The following is a 16,164-nucleotide window of genomic DNA, read 5'->3' as shown; positions in this document are numbered from 1 at the left end:
TAGGTGGACCCCTACTAAAGATATGACAAAGATTGAATTATGTTTAACTCATTGTACAAAGAAATTGCAAAAGGCCCATAACAACTGTGCAACTAAATTATATACGTTGTACTACTACATTTACCTGACAGAGAAATATTACTGGTTACATTGCAGACAATTCAAATATGATGCATTATTATTCATTAAAGTAGCCATGAGAATTAAAAGTACATTGCGATGATAAGGCCTCTAAGTAAAGTAAGGAAAAGTAAAGTGAAGTAAAGTGCAGAAATGCAGGACTGTTACTGTGTGGTATGAATTGTTTTTTATAATAATTACTAGTTTTACTTTCACATCATTTTGAGTACTTCTTCAAACACTGCCAATACCAACATTGCCAGTTAGAGAGAGGGGGGGGGGGAAGTAAAGCAAACCACGGGGCACACATATAGAATCAGTTTTACTCAGCAGGAAAAACCCACTCAAGTTGCGGCTTACTCCGATTCCGCTTCAGTTGACTATCTACTGGTGTTGCCTCCAGGAAAGTGATGAACAGTTAGTGCATCCAGCATTCAGCAGCCAGTGCAGTGACATTAAGTCAGGCCCGCTGTGGACGACATACTCGAGTCTGCAGAGGCCCGAAGCTCCGCCCTGCTTCTGCAACGAGAGTGCTTGTTTATTCAAAGTTTATTAGTATTAAATGTGTTGCGTGTCCAAATTGCAGCAATACACCCCTCAAGTGTGAACAGTGTTTGCTTGTCTGAACAGCTTCTTAATATAATCACTTAAAAAAATAATACTATTAACAATAAAACCTGCTATATGTAATTATCGAGGTTTAACCATTAAAAAGTCACAACAACTGGGAAGAATATTCATTATAAAACATATTTGGGGGTTGAAATATTGTTCTGCTTTTTATAAAAGTAAGATGATCTTATTACTAATTAAAATCAGCACACATCAGTAAATAGTATTCATTATAATTACATTTGACACAAGAGAAAAGGTCGAAATCAGGGTGTAAATATTATTTATTTTTAAATAATCTTTGGCATGTTAACCTGAATGATTCAAATAAAAAGAGACAGGGGAAAAACATCGGATCTACACAAGGGCTGGATTGAGAGAGACTTCCTTCATAATTAAATTACACTAAAGATACAAGAGGGATACATATTCAAAGTGTGTGGCAGATGACCAAAAGCAGAAGGAGACCATTAGTAGCTCCTGAGAACTAAGATCGGTAACATAAAACTGGACAGTCAAAACTGAAAAAAACAAACATAAGTACACCCATTCTACAGTACAGGCTGACATGATGATGTGCAGTGTTTCCTCGGCACAAGATTAGCAGCAGTTGAGCAACATGAATACCAGTCTTTACATTTCTTTGCTGACCAGGTGGGCACTTAATGGATGCTATTATTCCTTATTCAATTGAATTACCAAGCAAGATTCAGACTCCAGCATGGATCCAATAAGGTGACCTGCAGAGTTCATAGACATGTGGCACCTTTAGAATGAGGTGTAGAAGGAGGTTTTCAGTGGGAATGTGGTTCCAGAAATGTGAGCTTTGTCCAGACTGGACAAGCACTGGACTGCACTTTGTTTATGAGGTCAAATGTTTAACAGCAGGCTGGTTGTAAAGCCCAAAGAAGTTTTTACATCTCTATATGTTAACATACAGAAAATAAATCCTCTTAAAGTTGCAGTAAGAATTAACAGTTTATTATTGTATTTTTATGAGCAATTCAAAACTCACAGAAATCTGCAGAGAAACCTCCTATTAATGGAAATTGATACCAGAAGCACCTCCTTCATGTCTACACATTTTGTAAAAAGTGTTTTGTGTAAAATTACATTGACCATTTACATTGGAGTCGGGGGGGATTCAACTTTAACAGTATTCGATGTCAAAAACATTGATTCATTCTGACCAAACAAAAGAAAACATTAAAATAAATGCATTACAGGATTTTAGCATTTGCTGGTTGACATTACAAAAATAACCATAGAAAAGACAAGGCACTTAATTTGGATTTTCAAATACACCTGAGAGCAGCAAATATTAGTTACAGTATGGCTTCAATTTCAAGAAATGTAAATGTTGAACTGGAGAAAATATACTCCTTAACCATGTTAAGGAGTATATATTCATTACTCTTTTCCTTTTATACTCAGGCTTTGAGTTGCTCTTCTCGTTTTTTTCAAAATACCCTATGATCTACAGAAAATACAGTATCAATATCATGACTTCAAAGGTGTCTTTTTTACAAATATGTGTTCGCAGAACATGTTTATTGTATATAAATGTAGTTATTTATATAAATTATTTACACCAAATATCTGTATATTGGAAAAACTAAATCAAAGTGATATCAAGAGGGGTTCTTCCTGACATGATTTTGCTTTACTTGTTGCATATTTTAGACACATGTTTCTCCAAAAAGCTTTGGAGTGACTGAGCTGCATGTTTTTCCATCTACAATTTGGTCAAAATCATACCTGAATAAAAAAAGACAACAGCTAGTCAAAAAAAAAAAGAAGAAAAATACTTAATTTGGAAGCTTGCTTTTTAAAACATCTTACTCCAACATGATGAAATGTTTTAGATGTAACCTTAAAAGTTGTTCTTACACTTAACCATCCCATAATTCCTAATGCATGTGGCTTGCACAAACCAAACACTCATACTCGGAACGACACTCGGAAAGCAGCTAGTTTTACTGACATTTACTCATGGTTCATTTAGTGTGCTACTTCTTTTTCTGGAGGGTTTTCTGAGCATTATTGTTCAGCTTACCACTCTCACCACTGAGTGTCAGTAGCACACCCTCGATCGGAAGACGTACAGCAGACCTCCAGTAATGAGCAGCAGCAGGCTGTCAACGGGGTGCTACATATTTACTGCTGATGCATGTGTAGGCTGTGGTCTGCTCCGATTAGATTTTTACATTCATTATTCTGGTGAGACCCTTTTTAGTTTTGTTATCCTTTACAAACCTCTGATTGAATGCTTTTCTGTCAAACCATTTCATTATAAAGCACTTCTCTGAGGCAGCATGTTATATTAACATACATTCATTTCATCATTCTTACAGCATGAGCCTCAGTCACCTTCTACACTGGAGTGACTTTTCAAGTAACATCTTAGAGCCTGTTGATGTGGAGGTATTATTTATTATCTGATCTCCAAAGATGTAGCAGAGCTCAATCATTCCTCCGTTCTCTGATGTTTTCACTCTGCTCAGCCACTAAGGGGGTGCAGGTCCACTCTGACCTTCTCCCCAGTGCTCATCATGCCAATTGTGGGGTACAAGCCTCCTACAGGTAAGGCCACTTCCCTCCGGCCCACAACCTTTCCATTTCTGGTGAAGAACACCTGCTCAAAACACAAAAGGGGAAAAACAAGAAGACAATTATATACAAGAAGGAAGGAAGACTCCCTGCTTTTATATTCCAAGAATTTGACAGCATCTCACCGTGACCTTTCTCCCTTCCAAATCTTCTCCCTCATCCTCCTCATCTTCATTGTTTGCATACAAGTCATTCTGAACCTCACTGGGTTTGGGAATCACATCGAGGTCCCAGTCGTCTACGTCATCTGAAATAACCCAGACATAGAAATAGAAAGAAAGACTGTTAGAGGTTGTACGTGATGAGGCACAGTTCTATGGAAACAATATGAAGATGATCACCTCCACCATCAAGGCTGTAGTCACGCGGAAACATAATCCCGCAGCCCATGACGTCCCCTTCAAAGCAGCGCGGTCCAAATGCGTCCCCGACCCCGCTGCCCTGGAACAACTTTCCATCATCTGGAAAGAACAACAGGCACATTAATCAGAGCTGTATGTCACATGCATGAGAGAGGGAGTGATACAATTAAGACACAAGATGACGTCTGCCATTGCTAACATTTATATAAATCTTTATGTTCGGTGGAGCAGTTTAAAGTAAAATCGAGTAAAATCCATTCATTTGCTGAACCACTGGTCTTGCTCAGCCAACACACAAACTTAGACTTAAACTAAATCCAAATCACAGCCACGGGCAATTTATAGTTTCCAGTTCACCTGACCTACATCATTTGGACTGTGGGAGGAAATCAGAGCAACCTGAGCAAACCCACGCAGACACAGGGAAGAACATGCATCAAATATCGAGTTGGAACAATAATACTTGTAAGTTTATTGGGAACTATTTTTAGCAATGCTTTGATCCGGCTGTTTCCAGCTTGTAAGAAAGCTTCATATAAATCAATAATCACATCTTGAATATTTTAATTGTTAATAAAATGGCTACCAATAATAATAAAATGGTAACAAATTAGTAGTTTATTCCATGGCCAGAAACATTGGTGACAATTTGGTGACATAACCAATGTGTTTGCATGCAGCACATAAATGTAAGATCGTATGAGACACCGAGACTGCCTAGATTTCATCTGAATGCAGAGAAAACACAAACAGATCATTGTGTACCACCATCATCAGCCCACACTCACCTGCATGATAGGCTATAGACCCTCTGCTCCAACCTGGATGTCTGTTTTTGGGGTAGTCCTGTGAGACAAAAGAGAAAGGGATGACCAGCAAAATCAACGAAGCTAGTATTGGTAGGAAGTGAGCTATGGTCATAGTGGCAAGGTGGTTTCTATTTTTTATTTATTTCTTGACAGATTTGGTAATATTTCTCTCTCTCCCCATCTTTCTGTCATAAATGTAGCTTTAGACTGTTGGTACTCCATTAACATAATCTTTCACCAAGCAATGAGACTCTAATGAGCTAAAACACCTCTAGATTAGAGCGACTTTTTACGATGGGAGGGATTCTTGTTTACACATTTTATGTGAACTAGCAATTTATGCTAGTTCACATAAATTGTTCCTTATCAAAACAAAGGAACTGTTCCTCTGTTTTGATATCTGTAGCGAGAGGTAATGCTTCCCATCAGCAGACTGGTGCGTCTTGCAGGAGATGACGGAGGATGGTACAAAACCTCAGGAATGACCGTTGATGGATTTATAATGCTTCACCAGAACTGCGGATTCATCGAGAAAAACTTTTCTAGGAAAACAATCAGTGAAATGACAGCGCTCTAGTCTCCACGCAACGTGCCCGCACGCAGTAACTAACAGCAGAGGTGTCAAGGGGAGCTTAATGTCGCGGGTGAGTGCAACAGTTATCCACCACCTCTCAGGCTGTGAGCACCATCACAGCTGGAAAAACAGCAGTGTGATTAGCAAGACAGATGCTCAATCAATTAGCATCCAATAACTGAGAATCCCTTTAGTGCAGCAATATCTGAGCCACACTTTATTTCATATCTGTTGTTTAAATGCCACGATGACTACACCCTCAGCCACCAATAAGCTGTTTCATATTAAACAGGATGTGCATGAGTTCATGAACATTTTATGTGAGGCCGAAAGCAGCTGAATGCATCACGTACACATTCAACATGTCTTCTCTCAAAACCAAATTATTATTGATCCATGTCATCGTTTGGGATTTAATACCACTTAATTAATTAGGATATCAACTTGTAAATACTTAGCCTGAGGAACTCCTGCATACTTCTAATGATTTTCTATTCCCTTATTCTTGTGCTCAGTGACTAACTGTAAGGAAAGAGGAAGCACAATAAAGCAGGAACCGACAGAATCTGAGACATACATCACATACGTGACTGCAGTGTTCTAGTTGACATGGTAGATTGGCATGTAAATGGACCAACCTGCTTTCTATCGAAAACCAGATGTGGGGGTAAAATGAGAGAATATTTATTCTGTTGTTAGCTTTTCCTCTTTCGGTCATCCATCACTCGGGCTGGAAACAGTGAGAGCAATGGTGCATATGAGAGAGCAATGACGAGCTGTGAGAGGTGCTGGGAGCGAAGTTTTCTTTACCGACAGATAACTGCAGAGTGTGCAGTAAGTAACGCAGTGTGTCAATGATAATGACAAGTGATCATTATGGTGACGACTAAAAGGAGGAGGTTCTTACCCTGCGTGCCAGCCCCAGGGCAATGTAACACTTCTCTCCAGCATCTGTGATCTCCAGTTCATAGTAGTGGAAGCGTGTGTTAAGAGGCCGGCGGGCCTGAGCCAAGCCCACGTCCACGATGCTCTTCCCTTTACCCACGTACTCCAGCAGCTATGGAAAGAACACAGACACATCCAGTTTCCTGCTCAGCAGACAGACAAAGTTAGCATCTAGTGAGTTGGTGCAAACCGTGAAGCATATAGCAGGCAATGAGCCAGATATTTGTCTCATGAGTTGATTGCAACCAACAGAGCTAGAAGAGTGAATATTGGTTATGCATCTATGGGCTAGCCACATTGCTGCTGATTGTATTGTTACTGCATACACAATGTGTTAATTAAATTAAATTCCATTCAGTTTATTTTGTATAGCCCAATATCACAAATTACAAATTTGCCTCAGAGGGCTTTACAATCTGTACACATACGACATCCCTGTCCCAGGACCTCACATCGGATGAGGAAAAACTCCCCAAAAATAACCTTTCACGGGGAAAAAAGGGAAGAAACCTTCAGGAGAGCAACAGAGGAGGATCCCTCTCCCCGGATGGACAGATGCAATAGATGTCATGTGTACAGTTGTGTTAGCCACAACAACTTTGTGAGATGATAACATGATAGCATAATGTCCGTCTTATAAATGGAAGTCAAGTAAACACACCCTTGCTCAATTGATTACACACAGAGGTTTTGATTATACAGCCTTATCTAGAAACATTGAGTGACTTATGTTTGCGTACTTTGAGGTTCTCTATACACTATTCAGAGCATTAATGCAGTGGCAAACAACTATTTGCATTGTAAAGATTTAGAGTGATGTCTATCTTAGCAGAGAATGAAGTCACTTTCCCTCTGTGTGTGTTGTAACACAAGCTTCTAGGTGCTTTCTTTTCACAGCCGGGCCGACCATGCGTTCCCTTTAGTACATGTTAATTCCTGTTATCGTGCCCCACAGGCTCGTTCACGGCCGGCGCTGTGAACTACTCTCATATGGTGGTTACAGCTGATAGTGCTGCGGTTTGAGCAGCGCACCTGTCCCATGTTGAGAGCCAGAGTCCTGCCCTATTTCCAAGGTAGTGTTTGTTCCACAAGCCTGCAGCACATTTTTAGCTCAAACGGTGTGACAATAATTACTTCCCATATTTGCTATTCCATGCCACATCACGAAAACACATGCTTTGAGATCTAAATCTAACATTAATTTAAATTGTATTATTTAGATAAATAAACATAAACACTACTACCTAGCTTTAGTCAAGCAGGTTGTTCCTTCAAGTAGGTTTAGGGATCACAACAAAACTGGAGGAAGCGTTTACTCAAATTATTATGACACAAAAACTCCTGGGTTCAGCCCAGACTGTGATAGCTTCAGATTCTGTCTCTGTTTCCCTCTCAGGTTGGAGTTGAATACGATGAGAGAGCATGTTTTATTCACACATTGTCCTATTAGGGATGTTATATGATGAGGTAAAAAAAACTAGGTCATGCAACGTCATGCGATTCTTTCTTTTCTGGAAAAATGGGGCAGGATTTTGATTTTATTCATTCATCCCAGCACCAAACTGTTTGGGGACAAAAAGCAAAGCTTCAGCAGCAGAGATAACACAGCTGTTTACTACACACAGCAAAGGACATCAACACCAGCAAAGCTGAGTCCATTGAAAGTACAACCTCAAGAAGTAAACAGCCGCTCCGGTGCAAATGCAAGTAGATGAAGAAACCCAAAACAGAGGGTGCTTAATAGTTTGAGAGCACAGACCTCTCATCAAAAAACTTACATGTATGACAATAAAAATATCAAAGCACACTATGCTATCCACCATAAGCCTTGAAATTCCAAAGAAAAACAACACTCTTGCCTTGTTACATTACATGTTTTGTTTTTATGTCCGGACAGCTTTCATGTACTGCGAAGGTGTGCACATGTGTAATTGATGAGTCTCAGCAAGAAAATCAGACAGCAGTTTGTGGGCCCTGAATTCATACAGGACATTTGTAGAAATAAAGCATAAATAAATGTGCGGGTGGCATACAGGTAATGCCTAAGGGCTATTGCGCTTCCACTCCCATCCTTTTTCTATTCAGGTTTTATGTGTATCAACGCCTGAGTCAGACACAAACACTGCGTCAGAGGGATGGGTGAAGTCCCAAACAAAGAGAAAGAGAGAGAGGAGGTCAAGTAGTTCTTTAGAAAAAGTATTGGTCTGTTCCCAACAGGTATTTAGCAGAAGCTAATATTTACGTCTGTATTTCTGTATCGACCATCTGGGATTTGGGTGAGGACTTGGTATCTAAACGTCTGCACTTTGCCTTATATATATTATAAATATTATAATAAAAATTCATACTTCAGTATGGATTTTTCTGATTTTGGATTTGACAGTTACCAGTTTGTGGGAACATTTCTCTTTTGAGTTTATAATCAATTCCTGTTGCTTTTAATTACTTCCAAAAAAACACAATATATTTGTATTATCATAAAATACATATTTTTACTTTTACTACTAGCGCTATTTATCAATTGTCATGTAAATGATGGTATTGAAGAAAAATGTTATCTTCCTGAAATGTAAACTTATAGTTTTAAAGAAACTATTGTTTAAGAAACAGATGTTGTAAGCTTTAAGATGAAAGGCATTTATAACATTGTAGATGACCTAGGTGGTTTTGCCACGAGTTGCCTAGTTATGGAGAAATCAGCCATAGAGATGTATGCCTTCTCTCTAATATAATGGGACTACATGGCACATCAATAACTATAATAGAAAATATGTATTTTTGATTTTGAACGTATGAACATATAAAAGATTTCATTTTCAAACTAGCTCCCTCTGGAGCCACAAATGCTTTATACAACTGTTTTACTCCCCAAGAGCTGAAAACAGACTTTTGAGTGTAAAATCTGTGTAGTTCTTCTTAAAGGGTTGGGATACTTAAATTATATGCTGAATGCAGACCTGCTCACAGTGGAACATCTTTTAGTATATACATTTTTCTTTTGTCCATCTCTCAGCAACAGGACTTACCGTGCCGGTCACCTTGATGTCATGGAGACGGCCCCAGTCCTCCTCATGACTATCCACAATCATCTGTCCATCATCCTCCTCCATACCCCATTCAGCGTTCAGGTCCAGCAGCACTTCTTCTCCCAAAGAGTGCATTCCCACTGCGGGGAAGAGAGCATCAGGAGATGCTAGGATGTCCACACTGCCAACCTAGGCACACAATCAGACACTGTACTGTTGAGGGAAAGCTAGCTGGGAACTTTGAGTACATTCATATATATATAACAAATTGCACTTACTTCTTTGCCATTCTTGGTAAAAAACACAGTTAGCTGTCCATCATCAGAGTCCAGAGAAACTCCACAGCCGATTCTGTCACCTCTGCAGCATTTTGGACCAAGCTGCTGACCTACAGTGTTGCCATTATACAGCCTGTTGAGAGAAAAGTAGGAGAGGTTGAATGGCTAATCATTAAGGCTCATCATTATCAAATTGTGCAGATGTTCACAGAAAAACACCAGAAGGCACCTAGAAAAAATGTCCAGTAATTGAAAATGAAGGCAATATGGCACATAATCAGAAGCTCATTTGTGTCAACTCCCTCTATGTAAGTAGTAGTAGTAAAAGAAGGGATCTCTTAATGACCAGTATGTATGGACAGGTGGAATGATAACAGCAAGCAAAACCTGTTTCAATGTTCATGTGGCTATTATTGTAAGACAGAAAGGAAAGAATTGTGGACCTATCCTTTAACATGAGGACACGTGTTCTGTGAGCGTGTGTATGTGTAACATTACGCTGTGTCAATCAGAAGTACATTATTTTGCTGTATCTCCATGTATCAATAACAACAGGTTCAGTCGACAGTATATATAAAGAAAATCATCTTTGTCACATACTTGCCATCATCGGCATGAAAAGCCACAGAGTGCGGGAGCCAGCCGGGCTGATGGTCCAGCTTGTAGAGCTGAGGTACCAAACCAACAGCAATCATTCCCCTCACTCCTGTATCGATGATGGTCACCTGCAAACACCACAAAGACAAAAGAGAGAGAGTATAACTGCAGTTCAAAATCTCCTTTTTAGGAACATTAACGGATTATCTTCGTCTTAAAACAGTATTGTCACCAAATTGACTTCATTTTAATCGGAATGTAGTCTGTGAACGAAGGAAGTGAGCATCAAAACGTGGTTTCTTCTTGTGAGGAGTCATTTAATTTTTGGATCTCAACCTGTTAACATCCAGAGCAGCGAGTCATCATTACACATCATGTGGAAGGCTTCTATATTGTGCATCAGCAGAACAAACTTTGTTGAGGAAGAAGAAGTGTATGAAACAAGAAGAAGTGTATGAAACGAGGGAGCGAGGGTGAAGACGCAATGTATAATCCTGTCTATACAGCTAACACTACGTTATTCTTCAACAATCAAGACTAAAAGTCTATAGCCATGCTAGCTGCTCTGTGAAGCTGTACTCATGCTTTGAGCTAAATGCTAATGCTAAAATTGCAACATGCTCCCAATGACAACGCAACTTTACAGATGATTAGCTTAGACTTAGTTTGGCACATTAGCATGTTAATATTTGCTAATATTATCACTAAACACAACTGAGGCTGACGGGAATGTCATTAGTTTTGCAGGCATTTAGTCATAAACTAAAATATTGGACAAATATGCTTCTACCGATGTTATGGGATCACCAAAGCTAGAGGGACTCATTCTCTGCAGACCACAAATGTCTGTATAGCATTTCTTGGCAATCAATACTATAGTTAATCTCCTAGTTATTCCGATTTACTGGTAGGAATATCATATATTAGAGAGATAAAGTTTTCAAAATGACAACTTGAGTGATGCAGTTTTATTTGCCAGAAAAGCATTCTGCCGCTGCTCCTTCAGGCTTTTTACATGTTGCTTTTGGGTTGGCACTGCTTCTCTTTTCACTTCATAAAATGTCCAAACCAACCTGGAACTATATAGTATCTTTTTTTACAGAGCTACATCTTGGTTCAAAGTGAAAACCCTGAGGTAAAGAGCTGGCCTTTACCATTGTTATCATAACTGAATATTGACCATATGACATCATCCCTAGGGAGCCGTACATGGAAGCACTGCAATCGGAGTACTGCTGGCAAATCCAGGACATGGAGCAGAGGAAACTTTTAAGTTCTTTCCCATGACCTCAACGCTGGCCTCCTGAAAGTGAGAAGTAATGCGGACCTTTTTTTCTGTGTCTGTAAAACATGCAGATACATCCTAAAATCTACTGCCAGATATTTAGAATCAGCATCCACTTTCCTAACATTTATTAGCACATATGCTCATTTACACGAATCGTCCCCTTCCTCCTCCTACGTGGCTCCCACAAATTGAGTCACAAGGACGAAGCATGCGCAAGTATAAAGGTTGAGAGGGTTAGTTACTGTTTTACTACACGTGAGCAGGATGTGTGTGTTTTAGGCAAGTTTGAACATGGTTAATTCTGAGGAACAGTCACTGTCCTGAATGTTTGTGTGCTACAGTGTCTAGACTACCAAGAAATAAACAAACTAAAACACGATTTGTAATGGTAACTTATTTGGCTTTGTGAAACCAGTTTGCCCCCTTGGAAAAAGAAAGCCCCTGTATCAGATCAAGTCAGTACATCCATCACATCAAAAGCACTACTGACACTTTAATATACTGTATCTGTATGCAGCAGCTGTACATGCAGTGTTATGGTATCTAGTACAGTATTGACCCTTCATACTGGTTGTTTTACTGGCTTCTAACTGGGGCTGCTTACAAATAAAGAATCTGACTCAGCTGGTGTCAACAGTATAGTATTGTATACTTTAGCCCCCACCAGGCAACTAAGGCTTGTTGCTGGCATTTTAGCACAATGGCATGCAAGTAGCCATCAAGTGCATATTTCACGTTTTCAAACGAGTCAGCTAGAAACACTAGTTAAAAAGTCAGACGTTTTCAAACTACTCATGGAACTAACATTATCTTAATGAGCTAGCTAGCTACAGCTGATAAAATCTTCCTAAAACAGCTGTAATTCCTGGTGCCAAAATGGTTGTTTGCTTGCTAGAGATGTGAATCCTGTTTTTGTTTCAAGTACTCGTTGGTTTAAAACGTGCAGAGAATTTCGAGTTCAAAATCTGCCTTTGTTATCGTTGTAAACGATGCATGTTCCATGCTAGGGTTGAAGGCCTGACAGGCATAGCAACAGTATCTAAGAGGAGCTGGACTCACAACACTGCTTGTATGAAGTGAATTGATGTTAATAGCATGAATTTTGCAGGAAATGTGTGAATACATTTACTGGAAGACTACAGCTATTTTTACTTGGTTTCTTTTCTAATCCAAAAATATATTATTATTTTATGTTTTACAATAAAAAAAAATCATGTAATCAAAAGATAGAGAATTTTTTTCTGAACCCCACTTGAACAGTGTGTCAACATCAAAGTTGTTCAAGAAGAGATGTACAGCATGCACAGGTGAATCTGTTGCTATTTTACTGTGCTGGGACTTAATTGATGACACGCTGCTTCGGACTTTGGTAGAAATTATGTTGGCATATATGACTTGAAAAACCAACATTAGCTTCAGTAATCACTGTACTTTCAGTCCCAGCGCACGATGTAGCATTTCCAAGCTGAAAGATCTTTGTTTCTCATAAAAGAGCTGTTTCTAGGTAAGTGTCATAATTTCCTTTTCAGTATGGCTGAGCGCAAAGAATAGAAGCAATGAGACATACTGCCAAGCCTCTATCACAGAACAAGGGCTGTGTCCAAAATCCATAATGAATACTAAAAATATAAAAGTTAACACTATATGTGTACATATTGTAAAGCCCTCTGAGGCCAATTTGAAATTTGTGATTTTGGGCTATACAAAATAAACTGAATTTAATTTAATTGAATACATACTGATCTTCACAAAACACTATTTTGATAGAGAATGTTGTCGTCTGAAATGTATCTTAGCTGATATCCCAGGCACTGGATAACCAATGAACTGTGGTGAAAAATAGTTATTTCCAGCTTCCAGTAATGAAGGGGCTAATATTAGTATTATCGACCAATACGTTTTCAACCAAACCACAACAAATTATTGATTTGTGTGCATACTAGTAATCCTAATTATGTTGAATTTTGTGAAAATTCGAGTGGGAATGAAGCTTATTTATGTATAAAATATTACACTAGCAATTAATCAACAATAAACTGTGGCACATAAACAGCCCAAGTCAGGTTTGAGTTCAGTTTGGGTTCATCATTGAATATAACACAAGTAAGGACACAAAGTAGAGAATTATTGTTAATCAATCAGATTTACATGTAAAATCAAAATGAAGAGTGTGGCTGTTCCATTTCCCTGACATAGGGATATGATTTTTTTAATTGTCGCTTCTGTGTCGTATCAATAGTCATGGATAAAAAGGAAATGATCAACTCTTACTTCAAAGTAGCGATTTCTTCTCAACAATGGCCTGGCTGCAACAAAACAGCCCACTTCATCTGAATTCCCATGATACCTACAAGGAGATGCAAAAAGAAAAAACTAATTATGACTACAATCATGACTTCTGACAAATACAAGCAAAGTGGGATGCTGATTCAGCAAGCAAAGGAGCATCTCTAGCATAACATCAGGGACTTAATCACATACGAATTGTGTGTCTCCAGTTCAAACACTCATGGTGCCATTGCTCATCACTGCTACCTGAGTATGTCTCCTTCTCTTAGCATCCTTTTGAGCCGCTCCCGGTATCGCACTGCGCGTACTTCACGAATTTCTCGAATTCGCCTTCTCCAGTTCAGAAAGCGATAATGAAGGTTTATGTCGTCCATATCTAAAAATCATTACAATCTGAGACACAGGGAAACAAATCAAAAAGATTTACAGAACAACTAACATTAAATATTAATCTTAAAATAATGTATGTATATAATTAGTGCCTGTCGATTATACTTAATGAAATATTCAAATGTTTATGTGCCAGTGTTTGTTCAGTCAATGGTTATAACCATATAAAGCTTGTTGTGGAAAAGGGACACAAAACAGCACAGGTTGTCCTTAAAACCACAGCAAACCTCTTAGACCACAACATAATTAGCACTGTTGCCTGACAACGAGAAGGACCTGGCTTTGATCCTTAGGCCAAACCCTTCCTGCAAGGAGTTGATGTGTTTGTGTTTTTCCATTTACGTTTAATCCCACATTCCAGAGACAAGCAAAGGCCTGGACAGTGATTGTAAACCGCCAACAAGCACGAACGTGAGTCTCCTATTTGGGTTAGCCCTGTGATGGTCAGGTGTCTCCCTGGGGTGTCTTCCACTTCATGTGAACTCCAACTGACTCAAGTATAGACTGGCTCTTATGTTAATACCTGTGTATAATACCGTTAATAATACCCTTACTCAGTGATGTGTTTCTGGTCCTTATCTGCCTGTAATACTGCAAACCTAAATGCCAACATTTGAACTCAATGTCTCCCTGTTGTAGGACTGCAAACTATGATGATTTTTATAATTAATCAATCTGCCAATTGTATAGTCTATAACATGTCAGAATGTAATGAATGCCTATTAAAACAGCTATTAATATATTCAGATTTGCAGATTATTATAATTTTTCTGTCCATCAACTAATCTATCAGCTGTCAGCCAAACGTCGGTGCATTTAACTAGTATGCTTTGTTGGTCCTTTCACATTTATAAATCAGTATTTTAAATACAAAATTATTTGAGTATGATACTTTTTTTAATTTTCACTGGCTTAGTGGTGGATAAGTCCTCTACAGTATGGAGACACATCGTAGCATTACACAGACTAACGCAACGTCATGGGTAATATAGTTTCGATGCCTGAAAAAGTTGTCTGTTCCTGGAAACAATGTTCTTTTTCTCCAAAAGTGATAATGACACAAAGTTACCAGCCCAAATACGACTGAATAGTACAGTTAAGGATCTAATTGGTGATGTATTTTGATAAGGTAAAGAAATTAGGCTAAAGATTGCCGCTACAATTGTTGCGCGTTAACTTCTTTGATTTACCCTTTTACGAGCCTACCCTAAACGCAGCATTGTATATCCCAACTACAGGCACGACTCGTTTGGCCGGCTAGATGTTTCAGCGTTACAGCATTACGGCTAATTTTGTATTGTAAACATCATTGTATCTTAGGTTATACACAAACTATTTAAGGCCTAATTGTCTCATGTGGTTTCCTTACTGTTTTAAAACTTGTTACGCGTCGTCCTTCGGTTTTTCTTCCAATTTTAAGGAGGTGAAGTCTGTCACTTTATGTCCAACCTGCGCAGTCGGAAGTCCCGCCCACTTAACCAATCACATCAGAGGATAAATGCTCCGAGTGTAGTCTTTAACCTGTGCACTGCCGTGTGTTAATGTAGTCTTTTAAAAGTCGTTTTACAGTTTGTGTTTGCATAATGTTTTACATGAGTGCCTGACTATACAAATCTGGCGGGTAAAATAACTTAAGGCCTTGTAAGAAAAAAAGGATAGTAACCTTAAGGTTTTGTCAAAGACAAAAAGTTTTTATGAAATACAGACATATTTTATTAAAAAGTGGGTTATTAATAAAACCGTAACTTTGGGTGAATTCTTCTTATACCCTCTCGTCTCTATTCTAGAGTCATATTTAATGAGTTTTACTTTTGGAAAGGCAAGAAATCACACAGTGGTTAAAGTCTTATAAAGTCTCATAAAGAGGATATTCCATTGAAGTCCGCTTTGGGCATCTTTTCTCGGGGGTCTGTGAGAAACATAAAAAAAGATATTGTTTGGTACATTACCAAACATTCTTATGTGATGAATTGTTTTTCTTCGATTGCATGTTAATCTAATGTTGTACTATTTATATAAATCATTCAGTATACTTTCATATATCAATTTCATTTAAAAAGAAGAATAGGTGGAAAAAATCAAGACCTAATCAAATTAATACAAAAATCCTATGAATTCAGAATCACCACAGAGGCCAGATGAAGTAGTCTCAGTGATATTCAAGTCAAGTAACTGTATTTCTGAATTGGCCCATATTTATACTATATTGTATGTGTATCTGCAAACTAGAGATTAAGACATGTTGGAAATCAATCTGTTTGTGA

General features: G+C 38.5%; 1 protein-coding gene across 2 annotated transcripts; it reads right to left on the bottom strand.

Annotated features, from left to right (window-relative positions):
• Window positions 1-3,145: 3,145 nt before the first annotated feature.
• On the bottom strand, window positions 3,146-15,372 carry LOC117731144 (SPRY domain-containing protein 3-like). Of its 2 annotated transcripts, none has more exons than XM_034533303.1 (11): window positions 15,270-15,372; window positions 13,757-13,903; window positions 13,493-13,568; window positions 9,937-10,061; window positions 9,337-9,469; window positions 9,059-9,247; window positions 5,995-6,144; window positions 4,493-4,550; window positions 3,684-3,803; window positions 3,468-3,589; window positions 3,146-3,367 (listed from the first exon to the last, which is right to left on the bottom strand). In XM_034533303.1, exons 2-11 carry the CDS (start codon window positions 13,882-13,884, stop codon window positions 3,233-3,235), a joined length of 1,236 nt encoding a protein of 411 aa, XP_034389194.1. In that variant the 5' UTR covers window positions 13,885-13,903; window positions 15,270-15,372; the 3' UTR covers window positions 3,146-3,232. The 2 variants fall into 2 exon arrangements, with proteins under 2 accessions (XP_034389194.1, XP_034389195.1); XM_034533304.1 differs by having other exon boundaries at window positions 13,757-13,886; window positions 15,270-15,368.
• Window positions 15,373-16,164: the final 792 nt, after the last annotated feature.

Source organism: Cyclopterus lumpus, chromosome 5 (genome assembly GCF_009769545.1).
Source record: "Cyclopterus lumpus isolate fCycLum1 chromosome 5, fCycLum1.pri, whole genome shotgun sequence".
In the NCBI taxonomy this organism is placed as follows: Eukaryota; Metazoa; Chordata; class Actinopteri; order Perciformes; family Cyclopteridae; genus Cyclopterus; species Cyclopterus lumpus.
Note: the sequence above shows the minus strand (reverse complement) of the source record. Positions and strands in the feature narration are given on the sequence as shown.